Source organism: Synchiropus splendidus, chromosome 14 (genome assembly GCF_027744825.2).
Source record: "Synchiropus splendidus isolate RoL2022-P1 chromosome 14, RoL_Sspl_1.0, whole genome shotgun sequence".
In the NCBI taxonomy this organism is placed as follows: Eukaryota; Metazoa; Chordata; class Actinopteri; order Syngnathiformes; family Callionymidae; genus Synchiropus; species Synchiropus splendidus.
The window spans coordinates 13,398,116-13,414,538 of record NC_071347.1 but is presented as its reverse complement, the minus strand read 5'-3'; the positions used below and the strand labels follow the sequence as shown (position 1 = coordinate 13,414,538).

Genomic DNA, 16,423 nt, shown 5'->3' with positions numbered 1-16,423 from the left:
GGTGTGGGTCAGAGGCTGAAGGGAGAGAGGGAGCAAAGGGAAGGGGAAGGTGTAGATGCACTGTCAGCAACATCCTCACTCTTCGTCTGTCTTTCTCACCCACTTATTAATCTCCTCCTCCCTCACTGTTTTCAGGCATGCATGTTTAAAAACGCTTCATCACGGTTGTAAATCAATATACCTGTACAACTGAATGTTATATGGTCGTACTGGTGCAGTTTGTACTTATCAGACTTGTCTGTCTCAATACGCTTGTCAACTGCCAAGGTTCCTCATCCTCTGGATTTCTCAAGACTATGGTCCAAAAAGTGTGCTGTACCTACCGCTACCAGTGCAACTCCTGAATAATTGTGCATTGCTGTTCAAAAGAAACAGAATATCTGGGGAAAGGTTAACCAACTTCACTAATGTGGCGATGTAAGGTCATGAAAACACTGGTTTGGAAGACCTACTAACTCCACCTTGTCTAAATTGCAGTACTGTGCAGTACATAAAAAAAACTTGAATAGATTAAAAACTAAAATCTAGTTTAATTCTAGTTTAGTTTAATTTGAGTTTTTTTGTTTTTTTATTTTATTATTATTATTATTATTCTCTGTGTGATGCTGCTGGAGGGAGTCATCCCAAAGGGATCATTAAAGTCTAGTCTAAGTCTAAGTCTAAGTCTCTATTTAGAGAACATTCCTCATCCTTTACGCAGTTCTTCCCACCAACGTGACTTGAAACAGTAACCTATTTGTATCTTGAATATTTCTATACGAAGTGGTAATCTAATTTTACTGCACAACTCTCTAACAATGTTTCTCTTTGTTTGCAGCCCAAGCTGATGGCCAAGGACTTGCTGGACTTGGTGGCCTCCCATTTTAACCTGAAAGAGAAGGAGTACTTTGGGATCGCATACACAGATGAAACGTGAGTCACGTTAGAGCAAGATTTTATGATGATTGTTTGATGATATTGCATGATAATATCATCAGTTTGTTTGAGCTCTGGGCTTTGGTTTTGCTTCCAGTTCTGCAGATTTACTCACGTCTCTCTCACACACACAAATATGTTGCGGCGGCAGCTGCAACCTTGCAGATGAAGGACATGCTGAAATTTAGCTAGATTAATAAACTATCTATTTACTGTGACAGTCATAGCAAGTGGTTTTATTGGATGAAATTTGCAGAACAGATTGAACCATGAAGAAGACAAGTTTACATGACGTTGTAACAGACAATATTAACTATGAGCTGCGACAGTTGTCAACTTCATATTAGTCTACAGGTACCTGTCACAGAGCTAGACAGCTGACTTCAGGTGCAGCATTGGACTCTTCTGGAAATCAATTGTTGTTGTGACTCTCTCTGCGCTCTTTGAGAAGTCTGCTTGAAATGCAAAAGTGACATTCAAATGTGCTTTGTTGTTTCTCGTAACCCAGAGAGACAGACGCTTGCAACAACAAGCCATGCAAATGTTCACATCCTTTACATACAGGAAAATATCCCTGTGGCCTTTTCCATTATTATTGTTCCATCTTATCCAACAACTGAAGTTGGGCCTTTGCTCTGTGACATTTATAGACTGTGATTCAAACTATAGCCAGTGTCAGCTCATGGCAGCGCTGCTGCTTTTTCAATCTCACTCCCAGAAGACTAAATCCTTGATGTTTGCTTGGGTTCTTCCTGGTTGTCGGTATCACCTCTGTCTGCATACAACAGAAATAAATACATGGTGATTCATTGTTTGTCTCTGACTTTCAGGGGTCATTTTAGTTGGCTGCAGCTGGACCGCAGAGTTTTAGAACATGAATTTCCCAAGAAATCTGGCCCCATTGTCCTTTACTTCTGCGTCAGGTGAGTCTGCCTCCACATACTTTTCATCTGAGTCATTAGAAAGGAAGTCTATGTAACGTTTTTTTTAAAGGTGATATTTCATTTAACATTTTATGTTTGATATAAAAAGGAAACTTCTTCACACACAGACAGTAAACAAGTTTCAGTATTTTCAGAATCTGCGTTTCAGTATTTTAGGTTTGTTGCATTATTTGAGTGGCAAGCTTTTGCTTTTATCTATTATTTCATTCTCATTTAATATATGTATGACAGACCAGCGGCCGAATTAAATCTGCGCAAGAGCTGCAAGTGGGCCCTGTGCCGTACTTTGGACATCTATTGAGTTTGTAGATCTCATTCCAAATGGTGTGACCAATCTTGTCATGTTTATATACCAGTTTTAATAGCAGACTTTAACCTTCTGATCCTATTAAATACGGCCCTGACCACAATTTAAACGTGAAGTCAGTTGAAACTCTATCAATCAAAATGACACACAGGAAGAAAGTTTATGGTTTACAGTTCACTTAATGAAGTAATTCACTAATTGACTAGACACCAGGCCACAATCTACAGTAGGAAGAAACATGTGATCTCAGAGGGCGTAGAACAAAGGAGACATCAGGTTAAATTGATAAAATGAACTACAGTGGAATTATGTGAGATTTATGACAGAAGTAAAAGACAGTAACACGTAGATCCGTCTGTTGGTAATGGTCCTGATATTATATTCCTTTAGTCAGCTGAAACGCTTTTCTGTTTGAATCCTTAAAAAAGGGCAATTATTTCTTTTTAAACTGGTGAAAGTGAATGCCCATTCTCTCCCTACATTGGAACCTGTATTGCTGGTGAATTCCCGCGTGACACACACTGACGGCTCTTTCATTTGCAGCCCACAAAACAACATGACACACACAAGCGTGGCTAAACAATGTCACAGTGTCGTAATTTCCAGGTTGACGTTTATGGCACACCGGTGCCCCATGAACACACATGACTCACTTCCACAACAAATCAGTGCATTGTTTGCCATAAATAGTGAACAATGATGTTGATGGTGAAGGCTGGTTTGATGTTACATTCAGTTAGGACAATGTTTGTGTAGATAAGTGGCGCCAGAAGACCAACAAATCAGGACGTTCATCTAGAAACGTTATTATTTTAATCCAGTCTTTTCCAGTTCTGTCGTGCTTTGGTGAAGCATTGGTGAAATGTCAGCATGACACTGTTCAAGTTTACTCAGTTTTCTGATAAGTTGTGTGTGTGTGTGTATACTTTTAACGCTGCTGATTCAACAACGACCTTTCTCCACATTTCGCCCACATGCCAGCTCTGTTTTCGTGTCTTCGCAAGACTTCGGGATTAATTAAATGTTCACACTGAATATTGACTAGTCTTCTCTCATTTTCTCTCGCAGCTCGATGAGTGTAAGCCCTCCTGTATCGATCCTCCTGGTGTTTATAGGCCCAGCATACAGACTCGCGTGCGCACAGATTGTTACATATGTTCATGTTCACTTGTTGTAGTGGTCGTATAGTTGTAGGAATGGATGAAGTCGACCAATTCGTCAATTACATTTGAGCAGCAGGATACTATGTGCTTCAGATAAGGCTTGTTCAGTAAACATATATGTTCTATAATGCATCATCTGTATGTACATTCCCACCGGGGGGCCGCTCTCCACTGAAGCTTCCCTGTAGCCATGCACGCATTCGAGAGCTAAATTTAGTCTGCATTATGATGTTAGTGCACTGCCAGAAGTGGGTTACTGTGCTTCCATCGTGAGTGTGGCGGGGGGCGTATATGTGGGCCGCATGTGTGTGTAATCGCTGCACACTGCTGATGATGCAGAGGGCAGACAATGTGTGAAGTGCATGATGCGCACGTTTAGAGTGCGCGTGTGTGTGAGTTTCTGGAATGTGCACACACTCAAAAACAAATGTCACCCAACAGGCCATGACCGAGGGAAATACAGTAGTTAGGTATGGTGTGCCACCTGCTGGTGCATTAGAGAAATAACAACTTTTTTAGTATTATTTCTGTTCCAGGTTGGTCATTATTTCAGCCCTATACCAATTTAGGGATTAAATAACTTGTTTTTCTTGTTTTCAGATTCTACATTGAAAGTATATCCTACCTAAAAGACAACGCCACAATTGAGCTGTTTTTCCTAAATGCCAAGTCCATCATCTACAAGGTAATTGTAACACTCGGCGCATAACGCTTTTCGTTCCAACATGCCTCTGGACGAGGTCCGACATACTCCATTAAAGTGTCAATATTTGTTTTTCCCCAACCTTTCCGTTCACCAGTAATGGGTTTATGCTCAATGCTGGCTGCAGTACATCTCAGCGGTATAGATTTATTTTCGCTCAACACCATTAATACTCACATTTGGGCTCCATTCAGTCTGTTTCCTTCAAAGCTGGATCTCTTTTGCAAAATGAGTCCAGAAAGATGAGTTCACAGTTAGTGATTTGTTTATGCAGTTACTCCATTTGTCCAAAAGGGGGCAGACCTGAATCAATTGTGAAAGTTACTTTAATATTCTGATGGTCATTCTTTAGCTACTGTTGCGGCATCCCGTGACTGGTCTACAGTGGTCAGCACCGAATAAGAGAGTAGCTCAGATCTGATGTTGATTGATGCACATGAGGAGCGAAGGTTGCACTGTGTGGGCCAATCCCTTGCTACTTATATCTAAAACTGAGTGTCAGACCTTGACCACTGGTGGACAGCAGCATGCTCTGATGAACAGGTTCACAACAGCTGCTGTCTGTGCAGTGGTAGTCGAAGAAGTGCGGTAGATTTTAAAAATAGTCGTGATTAGAGAGGTCAAGTAACGCTTTAAACTTCAAAGAATTTCTTATCTGTTCATGATGGCCTTCTTAGCCCCATGTTGTTAAGATCAAAAGTGGTCTTTTCTAGATCTTAAATGCAGAGAGTAGCTGCTGAAGGACATTTTAAAAGGAACACGTTGTTCAAAAGTTACTTAACAAATTTACGATCTGTAGTTAAAATAATGAAGTCCTAGTTCACAGTCCAGAAAAGTAGGTGATAATGTGTCGCCACAGTGGGTGGTACACTCAGGGTGGGTTTGTTGTCGTCTAGTGTTTCATCCAGGCCGACTGATCTACAAACCAATTAAGAGGTGGATTGTAAAGGGAACATTCCTGGGATTCTTGACCCACTACTCACTATTGACTTCCCATGAAACTCTCACTCCCCCCCTTCACATACATTACATATATACTCATTCAGTAGCCAAAACCTCTATCTTTTTCTTCTTGCCTTGATCACTATCCTGCTCTTCTGTTCTCGATTCTTTCCCAGAAAAATGAAATGTGAGCACGATAATGAATTATATGTAGGCTAATTAATATTATGAGCATTTTTGACTACTTTGAAGTGCAAAACCCTGCTGCCCCATTCCTCTTCTAAATGCGCTGATAGTCTCCGCGCTCCGTGCACAAGAAGAGGCCATGAAATAAGAGAAGGGAAACAGGGGAGGGAGAGTGTGGCAGATGAAAAGACTGTGAAAGCCGCCTTGTAGAACTGGACCACATGAGAAGCATTACACTGCTGATATCAAAACAGCACTTCATATTTGTCAACTAATGTCCTCTGCCTTGTTTCTTCCACAGGAGCTCATAGAGGTGGACAGTGACGTCGTCTTTGAATTGGCATCATATATTCTACAAGTAAGACGTCTTCTTCGGTTTATATGGAACATTGAGTGTTTTTTCGTGTAATATTGTGATATCTTATTGACTTATGCTCTGTGATTTCAGGAGGCCAAAGGTGATTTTACGAGGTAAGAATTAAACTCGCTCATTTTAAATGATGAAGAATATCTGTTGCTGTTCACTATTTGATAGCAGCTGTGTGTCATCCTTCAAAGACTGTTTTCCTTTAGATTTAATGCACTAAACACATGTCCCTTTGTTGTTAAGATGATAACAGACCACTGCAGCTTCTTCCCATTCTCACTTCCGCCTCAGACAGAACCAAATAAACACAAGATCTTGCAGTGACGGAATGTGACACACTCTGGAGACATTCCCTTCACTCCCTGCCCCCTCCCCATTTCCTTAGCCCTTACTTCCTCCTTTATCTGCAACTTAATACAGTAGACTTCATCCTTTATCTGCTTTTGTTAGGGACATCATATGTCATTCTGTTGTGGATTCAAAATAGTATTTGTAAAATTTGTATTAATAGCAATTCAACCATTTAACAAGGCTTTTAATGACCTACTTGCACCTTGCTGCAATATTCCTTGTATTAAAACTACTGCTTGAGCCATCTGTACCGTTAGGTCGACCTTTGTAAAGCTAAATAATAGCAATGGCTAGTGGTAAATGGTATGGCTAATGGTATCATGAGACACTATTGTAGGGTTGATGAAACAGTGTCCTAATTTTCAGATGCCACTAGATGGCGCTCTTGGTTTTAGAAATGATGGTGGCCTCTGAAAATCAGAACACTGTTTCATGAAACCTCATGAACCCTTCACCACTAAATAAATAGATACATGTATTTTGTATGTATTTTTTACCTGGTGCTCTAATTCAGGGGTCGAAAATAAAGTCTGAATTGTAGAATCTTAACAGAACGACTTAGAATTATAAGTAGCCCTCTTGACGTTGTATACAAGACACACGTTTGACATGGGGAGCTCTTGAGAAGTGTAGCTCGCATGTGTACTTGTAATGCCAAATCCTTGAGTACAGCTGTGTTCACACATTGACAGACAAAGTAGATGGGATCTCATCCAGCACCATCGCTCATCGGCCGTTCTAGTCCCAAGGCTTTCCCCAATCCTCTCTGGCCTTGGCAGCAACTGTACAGACACTTGGGGATTATAGTTGAATATTAAAACCTGCTGCCACTGAAGGTCTGAAAACTCGACAAGCGGCCAAGTCTCTTTGGCTGACTACATTTCACTTCCTATATCTTTGTCCTGTCCTCTTCAATCTTGTTGAAAATCTTATTCACTGTAGCAGTGTTTCCCATGCTTTCTTGACCTGAGACACTTAGTCAGTTTGACAGTCGTGCAGCTTTGAGGACTGGATGGATCATAGCACTATTAGTTTTTACACTTTTCTCTTTCTCTTGCAGTAATGATGCCACCAGATCTGACCTCAAAAAGCTACCAGCTCTGCCCACCCAGGCCCTAAAGGACCACCCATCATTGGCCTACTGGTAAGAGGCTTATTGGTTTAAAACACAAAATGGACTTCCTCCTTTCTCTTGTCTTATCAGCTAATGCTTTTCTAATATTGTAATTTGCAGTGAAGATCGGGTCATAGAGCATTATAAAAAGCTCAGCGGGCAGTCCAGAGGGCAAGCTATCGTAAAGTAAGTGCACTTTCATGGAATTGATAGTCATGGCTGACTAGTAAAGCTTTAGCAGCCACTTCTACTGAGTACAAACCAAATTCTTATATGGCAAGAATGAACACTTTGATCGACTTTGAGGTCATTGTGTCCAGGGTATCTCTCGCCCCACACATTAACTAGTATTAGCTTAGTATTTGTGCTCTGCACTATGTAGTTCAGATCTACACTTTAATCCTTTTAAGCATTCCTTTCTTTCTCTCTGTTTCCACCAGTTATATGAGTATTGTGGAGTCCCTGCCCACATATGGAGTACATTACTATGCTGTAAAGGTAAAGTTTCACCACTCTGCCCATTTCCTTCAAGTGTTCGTGCACAAATTTATTGTGGACGAATAAATATAGTGTGGTTTGAGGTTATTTGCAATTTTCTGGCGGCTTCACGTTCACACTTAATGTTTCAGGACAAGCAGGGGATCCCGTGGTGGCTGGGTCTGAGTTACAAAGGCATTTTCCAGTACGACCACCAGGACAAAGTCAAGCCCAGGAAGGTAAGATGCTTTCTGTGCTTTGTTATTTTTTGTCATCGGCTTTTTCCCTTTTTGCTGTACAAGCCCAGAGTAAGATGTGATTAGAAGGAAAAAAAAAACGTATCTATCTACCCCTGTTCACTTGCAACTATGTGCTTAGGGTCTGGCATTCACCCACGTGTCATTAGGTGTTAATAACGTTAACAGCGACCCCGTGTAGCCCCTGACTAATAAATAACACACTCCCTGGATCTAGTCTGAGATCCTCGAGGCACCATCTTAGCAAATACTTCCTGTCGGCTTCAGCTTTCCTGTTGCTCTCAATCTTATGCATCACACTTGTGGCATGACTCTGTTGTAATGAACTCCCAGTAAGACGAGTAAGACGATCACATGTGTAGCCCATTATCTTCATCTTGATCTGTTATTGATCTAAAATCACGTTTTGTGTGGCAAACCAAGCTTAACCAAGTAAAAATCAATTTTTTGTTATATTGCCTTTAGTATGTTGTTAGTTTTAATGCATTCATTTGACAGTTATACTTCATTAACCCATCCTCTTGCCATTATTAGCGGTCCCACGCCCAAAATTCATCCATCCTGACGTTTCTTGAACATCATTTTCCGACCATCAGAGCAATCTTGTTTAGGCTCCTTCATCATGGATGTCACATTTTCCTGGTGCACAGAACAATGTGCCCTGTGAAAGAAAGTTTAGGAACAATGAATCAGGATAGGTTAATATTTTTTGTCCGTAATTTATTAATCGAAATAAATCCCAGCCCTAATACCAGTACAGGTCGCCCACGATGCTGCTTTAACCTCAGCCGTCCTTTCAGATGTCATACTGTTCTGTTTGTTACAGTTTTAAAAGTGACTTATGAAACATGTGGTTGTCATAGCAACTGTCATTGTGACTCATTGTTGGTCAAGTGTTGAACTCCTCACCTCCTCTATCCTATTTCAAACTTGAAAGTGTCGCTAGCTTTCTCATTCTTCATGGCGCTCCTCCTAAATTCAACCTGACATTAAGGAATAAAAGAACTCAGCCTCCACCCCATGGTTGGGCCTTTTCTTTAAACAGAGTGGTAGGCTCAAGGCTTCTTGGTCACACAACATCACAAGCATTAGCACGTCTATGCTAAGGTTTCAATTAAGGAAATGAAAAGGATCACATCGCAGAAGCTACTCATAGCTTTGTATTTGGAATATTAGACACAGCCACATGACAAAACATCACCAGACCACCCACTTATTGAAAACTCAGAAATGGATCACATGCTCAGCTGCTGCAGTTTGTTCGAGGTGAAGAACAATAGTTGAAAGTAGCAACAGATGTCTTTTTTTTTCAACTGAAACCTTAAAGTTTGATAGATAAATGGAAAACAATGGCAATTGCAGACTTCCAAATGCTCTTACTGAGAACCCAGTTTCTTATTAAAACAACAAAGAAAAATAAAATCATCATCCAAAAACTGATAGTTGGGATTTCACATCATTGTGGATGGGTCTTTGTTTTTGCAGTGTACAGCCTCCTATACATAGAACCAAGAGGATGTTGATTTTGTGATGAGTAATGCCCTTCCAGGAACTGCTGACTCACACATTGGTCACTACTTGAGTTTTGATAATGCTGACTCACCCAGGTGTCAGGATAAAACAGGATAAAAAGATACTCGCCTTATAGTGTTCATCTGAACGTATATGAATTCTCAGCTCTCCCCAAACGAAGGTCAGGTCATGGCACGATGCTGCAAGCTGCTTTTAATTAGTGTTCACCTTTTGACGAGGGGGGATCCTGTTGTTTCTAAATACACCTAACCCAGCGTGTTAATTTGGGAGTGTTCAAAATACTTTCCTTCCTCTGCCAACCTCAGACCACATGCAGATGCCGGTACAGTTCACACAACCTGTGTTTATCAGCCGAACCGCACACACGCAGCTAATGCCTCATTAGTATGTTATGAGTCATTTAGGCAGAGATTATGTGGTCTGTGCATCGAGGGAGTGACTTCAGGCCAAAAGCTGAACAGCCTCTGTCAAGTTTAAATGAAACAGCTTTCAAATTAACATCCTTCCAAGCACTTAAAATAACAAAATAGAGAATTCCCATCGTGTGTATGCGCGTCTCCACGACTACGTTTAGGGAAGCAGACTTGGACCCAAGTGGAACAATTGGCTTTGAGACACAAAGGTCCCGTTTTTATGGTGAATAATGGCTGACATCACTAATCCCCGCGGCCACCCGGGAGAGACACTCTATCAGATCTGACCTTTCGACTCTGACCTTTTTGTTGGCGTCCAGATCTGATAGAATAATGTCACAGGTGAGGGTCGACACACATGAGCGCCCAATTGTTCACGACTAACTCCCATTATGTAATTTGGATTATTCTATTCAAGTCAAACACTTTTTTTTGGTGTTGGCTCTGGCCATGTTTACTACCTTGCATTGATTCTGAACAGCAGCAGGTCTGTGCTGCTCTGCCGGTCTCGTGCGCTCTTATCACCACCGTTCTGGTCCTGATGTAGCCACACACACTCAACATCTCCCCCACCTGTTATATTTAGCACCATGGTTCATTAGCACTTTACACTCAGTTGAGAATGTGCGGTGCGGCAAAGGGGAAAATGTTGCTGCCCACAGTACATAAACAAATATGTCTCCGCAGCGTTCCTTGCCCTCATTCACTTTCCTCCCTCTCAGACCTCAATCCATTGTTTTCTCAGGCTGTTAAAATTCCTGGACTGTGACTTCTTCCTCTCTCCATACCGTCTATTCCCCATCCCCTTCCATATCCTGTCATAGTTGAGTCGTCTTGTTTGTTTCTTTTGTCTGCTTCACGATGGTTGAATGAACTTTCCTCTGAAAGTGTGCGGAGAAGAGATGTGTGTGTGCGTGCCAGCTGATGGAACCACACGCTACCTTTTACTGTAACAAGAACCAGACAGGGATCCGGCTAAACAAAGTGGGCGCACTTCAATTCCTGCTGCCGCAAAAAGCTTCTCACCCCCTCCCTCGGTGCTCCTCCCCGACTCCTCTTTATACTTACACACACACACACACCTTCCAACCACAGAGCTGAGGAAACACAGTCCCCCGGGATGGAGGAGGGGTCAGGAGGAGGGGAGACGTGAGTGCCCCCTCCCTTCCGAGCCCTCCCAGTGAAATTACTGGAGCCGGGGAAACCTAACTTTACACACTTTCTCCAACACACATGCCTGCAGATGGTGAACACCCACCAGCTCAAAACATTTTGTTCCCCTACGCCAGGGAGGATTTAAGATACACACACGCTGTGGAGTTAATCTTGAGGGGGGGAAACTCTCTAACCCAGTCGGTTTGGCCTCATAAGAGCTGATCGTTCTCAAATGAACAGTGGGACAAAGAAAAAAGGAGCCAGGAAAAGGAAAAACAGCCGGCATTTTCTGAAAGTCACTGGCTTTCCAGTGTGAGAGCATCAAGGAGACTGATCTGCTGTGGATTTGGTCAAAGCACCTGGATTCTTTTATATACCGTCGGTGATTAAGACAAGCCTGCCTGGAAGCTGCTCGGACCCACTTCTGAAAACTTGTGCTTCTTCCTAACTTCAGGTGTTTCAATGGCGCCAACTGGAGAACCTCTACTTCAGAGAGAAGAAGTTTTCCGTGGAAGTTCATGACCCGAGAAGGTAAATTTATACCACAGACTGCATCGCGACATGACGACAAAAGAGATGTATGTGGTTATTGTTTCACTCGAGTGACTGGAATATATTTAACGTCAGCGATGGCTTTTGTTTTGAAACGGAGCTTGATATTGTGGCTCCTGAAGCAGATTGATAGACTGGTAATAGCACTCGCTTCCTCCCACTCAGTCGACCACTGAAGGATATATGACTCTTTAAAAGCCGCAGTCTCTTGTGTTTGTTTAACACACAAGTGTTTTTCTACAGAAAGTTGAAATAAAAAGCTTTGTTATCTTAAATGGGAGTTGCTATGGAGTGTTTAAGTGGAGATAAGCCAAACATCCAGTGTGGTTTAAAAGATTACACACCCGCCAATGTTGTATTTTGTCCCTGTTGTTGCTACATTAACTGCAACAGAAAAGTAAGTTGTTCAATTCAGTGTATATAAGGAGGCCTTGTGTCCGCTCCAACTGTAGGGCGTCGGTGACAAGGAGGACGTTTGGCCACAGTGGCATCGCAGTGCACACCTGGTACGCCTGTCCTGCTCTCATCAAATCAATATGGGCCATGGCCATCAGCCAGCATCAGTTTTATCTGGACCGGAAGCAGAGCAAGGTCAGATAAACACCACATGAAGCGTTATCCTTCGCATTGGATGATGCCTTTGACATCTTTTTTAATCTTATCCGTCCAGTCTAAGATCCATGCAGCGCGGAGTTTGAGTGAAATTGCCATCGACTTGACGGAAACGGGAACTTTGAAGACGTCCAAACTGGCCAACATGGGCAGCAAAGGGAAGATTATCAGCGGTAGCAGTGGAAGTCTGCTGTCCTCAGGTCAGTACTGAACCCTGTGGGAGTGTTGTTATTGAGGGTCAAAGACAGCGGTGGCTAAAGAAGAATGACTGTAGTGTGCATTTGTTCTGCGGCAGCGTGGGTTCTGGTGGAGGGAACGAAACAGCTGCTGAACATTCTAACAAATTTACAGACCATGTTGAGATGACTCCCTTCATCGGCTGGATAACTTCACATCATAATGAGCTTGAAAAAAACACTGATGCTATTTCAAAGACATTGCACCACTAACATCGTTCTCATGCTTTCAAATGACTAAAAGGCATTTGGTGCACATGGCTGTGAGGTCATCTATTTCAAGTGTCGCCATCCTCACTGAGTCATCGACTGTCATCAAAGAGTGGCATTCTTTTTCAGACTTAACGTCTTTCTGGCTCAATTTCACACCACTCTTTTCAACTGGATAGACTCGTGTTCAACAACAAAAACCTCCAACCAGAGAAATCTTGAGCTCAGAGTTACTCCACAAGCCAGACGAAACCAGAAAACTAGACAGCAAATCTCCACCCAACATTAATGTATGTTTATTATCTTTGTGAAATTCTTTGTCTATTTTAGCATTTGAAATATCATTCATAGCAGTGAGCTCATTTGGACACTAGGTGGCAACAGAGAGTGACAAAACCTTTCAAACATTTTCTTAAAATTGAATTTAAATCTGTTCATCGACTCTGAGGGGCTTTTTGGAACAGATGAAGGCCGACGATATGTTTCCAACTCTGGTTCATGAAGCGAACTCTGGGAAGAAACCTTTAAGAAACAGACTTATATATTTTCTTCTCTCCTGAATTCTTGGGGGGGGGGGCTGCACCCCTTCTTGCGGGAATAACTCAACAGATTTGACATAATAACACAACATGTAGCCACCACAGGTGCTTGTTTCTATTTCGGTTTGAAAGAGTAGAAATAGAAACAATGTGTGTGATTTGTTTTCGAACACACAAGACTGGCACCAGCTCACAGAAGCAGAGCTTGTGCGTCACTGTGTCCTAAACTGCCCCTTCCTCACATACACATGTGCGCCAAAGCGACTCCTTATCGAAAAGTTCCATTCACTTCCCTGTAAACATCCTGAGTGACTTGCAGGTGCGCTGACTCTGTCCCCCTTTCTAAAGGGCAGTTCTTTCAAATCCAAACACACAAGAACATGCGCTACATATTCTAACTCAATGATGTTGGTCATACCCTACAGGCTCTCAGGAATCAGACAGCTCGCAAACGGCAAAGAAGGACATGCTGGCAGCTCTGAGAGCCCGGCAGGAAGCTCTGGAGGAAACGCTACGACAGAGATTAGAAGAGCTCAAGAGCATCTGCATCAGAGAAGCGGTAAATAAGCCACATGGACAAACACAAATATCTTTAATGTCAGTTTTCCCTCATGGAGTTTTTTGCATTTTGAAGGAATTAACCGGAAAGCTTCCCAAAGAATACCCACTGGACCCGGGAGAGGAGCCGCCCACAGTGAGACGGAAGATCGGCACAGCCTTCAAACTGGATGAGCAGAAAATTCTTCCCAAGGGAGAGGTGATGTCTGCTTTATTAACCCTTGGTGCCATGATGTAATTAAAAATAGCCCATGACATATAGTTGAGACCCACGTCAGCCAGTAAAAATGACTCTCACTAATCTTGCTACAGGGCCCATAATGTACTGCAACAGATGACGCTCCTCGTAAGTGTTACAAGAGCCAAAATATCATATTTAGATTTTGGATTGAACAAGTAATTTTCAAGTTAATAAATTACAGTCCACTTCAACCTGTTTTAATCCCAAGCCACACATATCCACTTCATGTCCTCACGTACCACGTTCAAGGACCTCATACTGTATGTCGTCTTCTTTTACTATCTGACCTCCTTCACTTTTTTTCTGTAACCCTCTTGAAATGAGGTTAAAAAACTTGGTCATGAAAATAATTGTGGAGGTTTTACAAAAAACAAAACAAAAACAACACAGGAATCATATGTTCTACTCTTTACAGACAGTTTCACAATGTATGACAGTGGTTTAAAACACGCTGTAAGTCATCTAATCATGACTTTCCTACCGACCAAAAATGGTTAGGGTTAGGTCATTAGTTTGGAAAGTTTATTTTCAGCAGTAACTGAATCTTATCGTTTATTCAATAAACACTGGAAACCAGTAAATCACCATCATCAAGATGTTGTACCTTCTAAAAGTAGCCTTCTTTTTGCTTTCTTTTGGTGCCATGGCTAGATTTTCCAGAGCAGGAGAACGTCTAAATATAGCCAGCTGGGGTTGTTGCAACAGGAAGTGGCGATAGTAGGAGCCTGCATGTGAGCTAACAGAGTCCAGGGATAAGTAATGAAAAAGTTATTCTTTGATTTGAACTCATGCATCTCTACAGATGTGTCTAGCTTGTGACTACACAGATATAAATACACTTTCCCACAGTGATTTGCTTGTTCGTGATATATGGGTTTTAAAACCAACTTTGGTCTCACGGTAATGTTTTACTGTTATTACCTGCTTATTGTATCCCAGAAGATGTAAAGAGGAAGATGTTATGCTGATAAATATCTGTTGTTATTGGATGGCAGTGAAGTGTCCCAAAAGAGTCAGTCAATGGCGAGAAAATCTGGTGCTGCCTCCAACACTGATAAATGATTTCCTCAGCCTGCTTTTTCTGGCATGGTTTCGCGTATGTGTCTCACAAAATAGGTATTACGGGGGAGTTGCAGAGTTGTGAATGCATGTCTACAAACTGTTATTTTTGGATCATGTGCAGCAATCTGGTGTTAAAACTATGGGCTATTGTTCCCTGGATTTTTTCCTCTCGCACTCATGTATGTTTCTGCGTTTCCTAGGAAGAGGAGCTGGAGCGTTTGGAGCGTGAGTTCGCCATTCAGTCCCAAATAACAGAGGCAGCCAGGCGTCTTGCCAGCGACCCACACGTCAGCAGCAAGAAGCTGAAGAAACAGAGGAAGACTTCCTACCTGAACGCACTGAAGAAGCTCCAAGAAATTGAAAACTCCATCAATGAGTACCGAGTCCGCTCCGGCAAAAAGCCAACGCAGAGGGCATCGCTTATTATAGAAGGTATTGTTGCAGCACATACAAGTTTCCGACAAATATTTTTATACATTTTCAGAGCCTTTGTTCAAGCCATTTTCATTCTTTTCCAACTAGAAGCCAATATTGGCTCTGAAGACAGCTCATTATCGGATGCCCTGGTCCTGGACGATGGTGAGTGTTCAGTTCAATATTTTTTCACCAACAGTTTTCCAGTTTACATCTATGTTTTTATGTGACATGATGAGTCAGGGTTGCATACGGCTTCTATTTCAAGGGGTTCAGAAATAGCCTGCAACAAATACCTCACTGCGTCGGATACTTGGGATTCCTCTCATACAACTCCTGCTCTTAATGTACACGTGTCAAACTAATGTACCGAAATAGAAAAGTGTCACCAAAATACACTTAATTAAAAGAGTTTTGAACTGAGCAAATATCTATAGTTGTTAGCAGAACACACACTGTAACGTCAAAATGTCTCTTCTCTCTGTTAAAGATGATCCACAAAATACAGGCACGCCAACCTTCTCTCCAATAGCATCCCCTCACAAAGGCCTCCCTCCTCGGCCACCCTCTCACAGTCGCCCCCCTCCACCACAGTCCCTGGATGGCCTGCGGCACCTGCACTACTCTCGTTCCGAATACGATAAATCCCCCATTAAGCCCAAGATGTGGAGTGAGTCCTCACTAGATGAACCGTATGAGAAAGTGAAGAAGCGGTCCTCTCACTCCAGGTAGCAGCGATTCTCTTATGAAGATATCTGTGTCTGGTGTAATGGTTTTAATCTCAACGTCTCTTCTCAGTCACCGGCGATTCCCAAGCTCTGGCAGTGCAGACGCTGGCGGGAGTAACTCACTTCAGAGCAGCCCCATCCGAAGCCTCCCTCACTGGAGTTCCCAGTCCAGCATGCCGTCGACCCCTGACATGAGGACAAGGACTCCTCACTACGTGCATTCCACAAGGCAAGTCTCTGTCTTTGGATTTTGTCTTTATGGTCATTCATTGGAAAAGCTCTTGATCCTTTATGGGTCGTTCTTAGTTTCTCTTTGCTGAGGAAGGAGGAGGAACTGGTTCTCTTAGTGCCATGGAATTCATCACTGTTTTTCTCACCTTCTTTGACTTTCTTTGGCATTAACAGTTCCGTGGTGTATTAGCGACCCGGCTTGTAAAAAAGTCC

General features: G+C 42.4%; 1 protein-coding gene across 12 annotated transcripts in view; it reads left to right on the top strand.

Moving 5' to 3' along the window:
• Positions 1-16,423, top strand: part of frmd4a (FERM domain containing 4A) — a 94,765-nt gene that overhangs the window by 73,091 nt on the left and 5,251 nt on the right. For 9 of the 12 annotated variants that reach the window (XM_053886180.1, XM_053886181.1, XM_053886177.1 and 6 more), the window contains 17 exons: positions 818-912; positions 1,746-1,838; positions 3,930-4,014; positions 5,462-5,518; positions 5,609-5,631; positions 6,939-7,022; positions 7,113-7,178; positions 7,433-7,490; positions 7,622-7,708; positions 11,282-11,358; positions 11,829-11,970; positions 12,050-12,191; positions 13,402-13,535; positions 13,611-13,733; positions 15,038-15,416; positions 15,742-15,979; positions 16,050-16,208. In XM_053886180.1, coding sequence (XP_053742155.1) covers positions 818-912; positions 1,746-1,838; positions 3,930-4,014; positions 5,462-5,518; positions 5,609-5,631; positions 6,939-7,022; positions 7,113-7,178; positions 7,433-7,490; positions 7,622-7,708; positions 11,282-11,358; positions 11,829-11,970; positions 12,050-12,191; positions 13,402-13,535; positions 13,611-13,733; positions 15,038-15,416; positions 15,742-15,979; positions 16,050-16,208 — 2,042 coding nt within the window. Of the gene's footprint in view, positions 1-817; positions 913-1,745; positions 1,839-3,929; positions 4,015-5,461; positions 5,519-5,608; positions 5,632-6,938; positions 7,023-7,112; positions 7,179-7,432; positions 7,491-7,621; positions 7,709-7,794; positions 11,210-11,281; positions 11,359-11,828; positions 11,971-12,049; positions 12,192-13,401; positions 13,536-13,610; positions 13,734-15,037; positions 15,417-15,741; positions 15,980-16,049; positions 16,209-16,423 lie in introns of those variants that run through there. The other 3 variants (XM_053886187.1, XM_053886178.1, XM_053886186.1) reach the window with 2 other exon arrangements.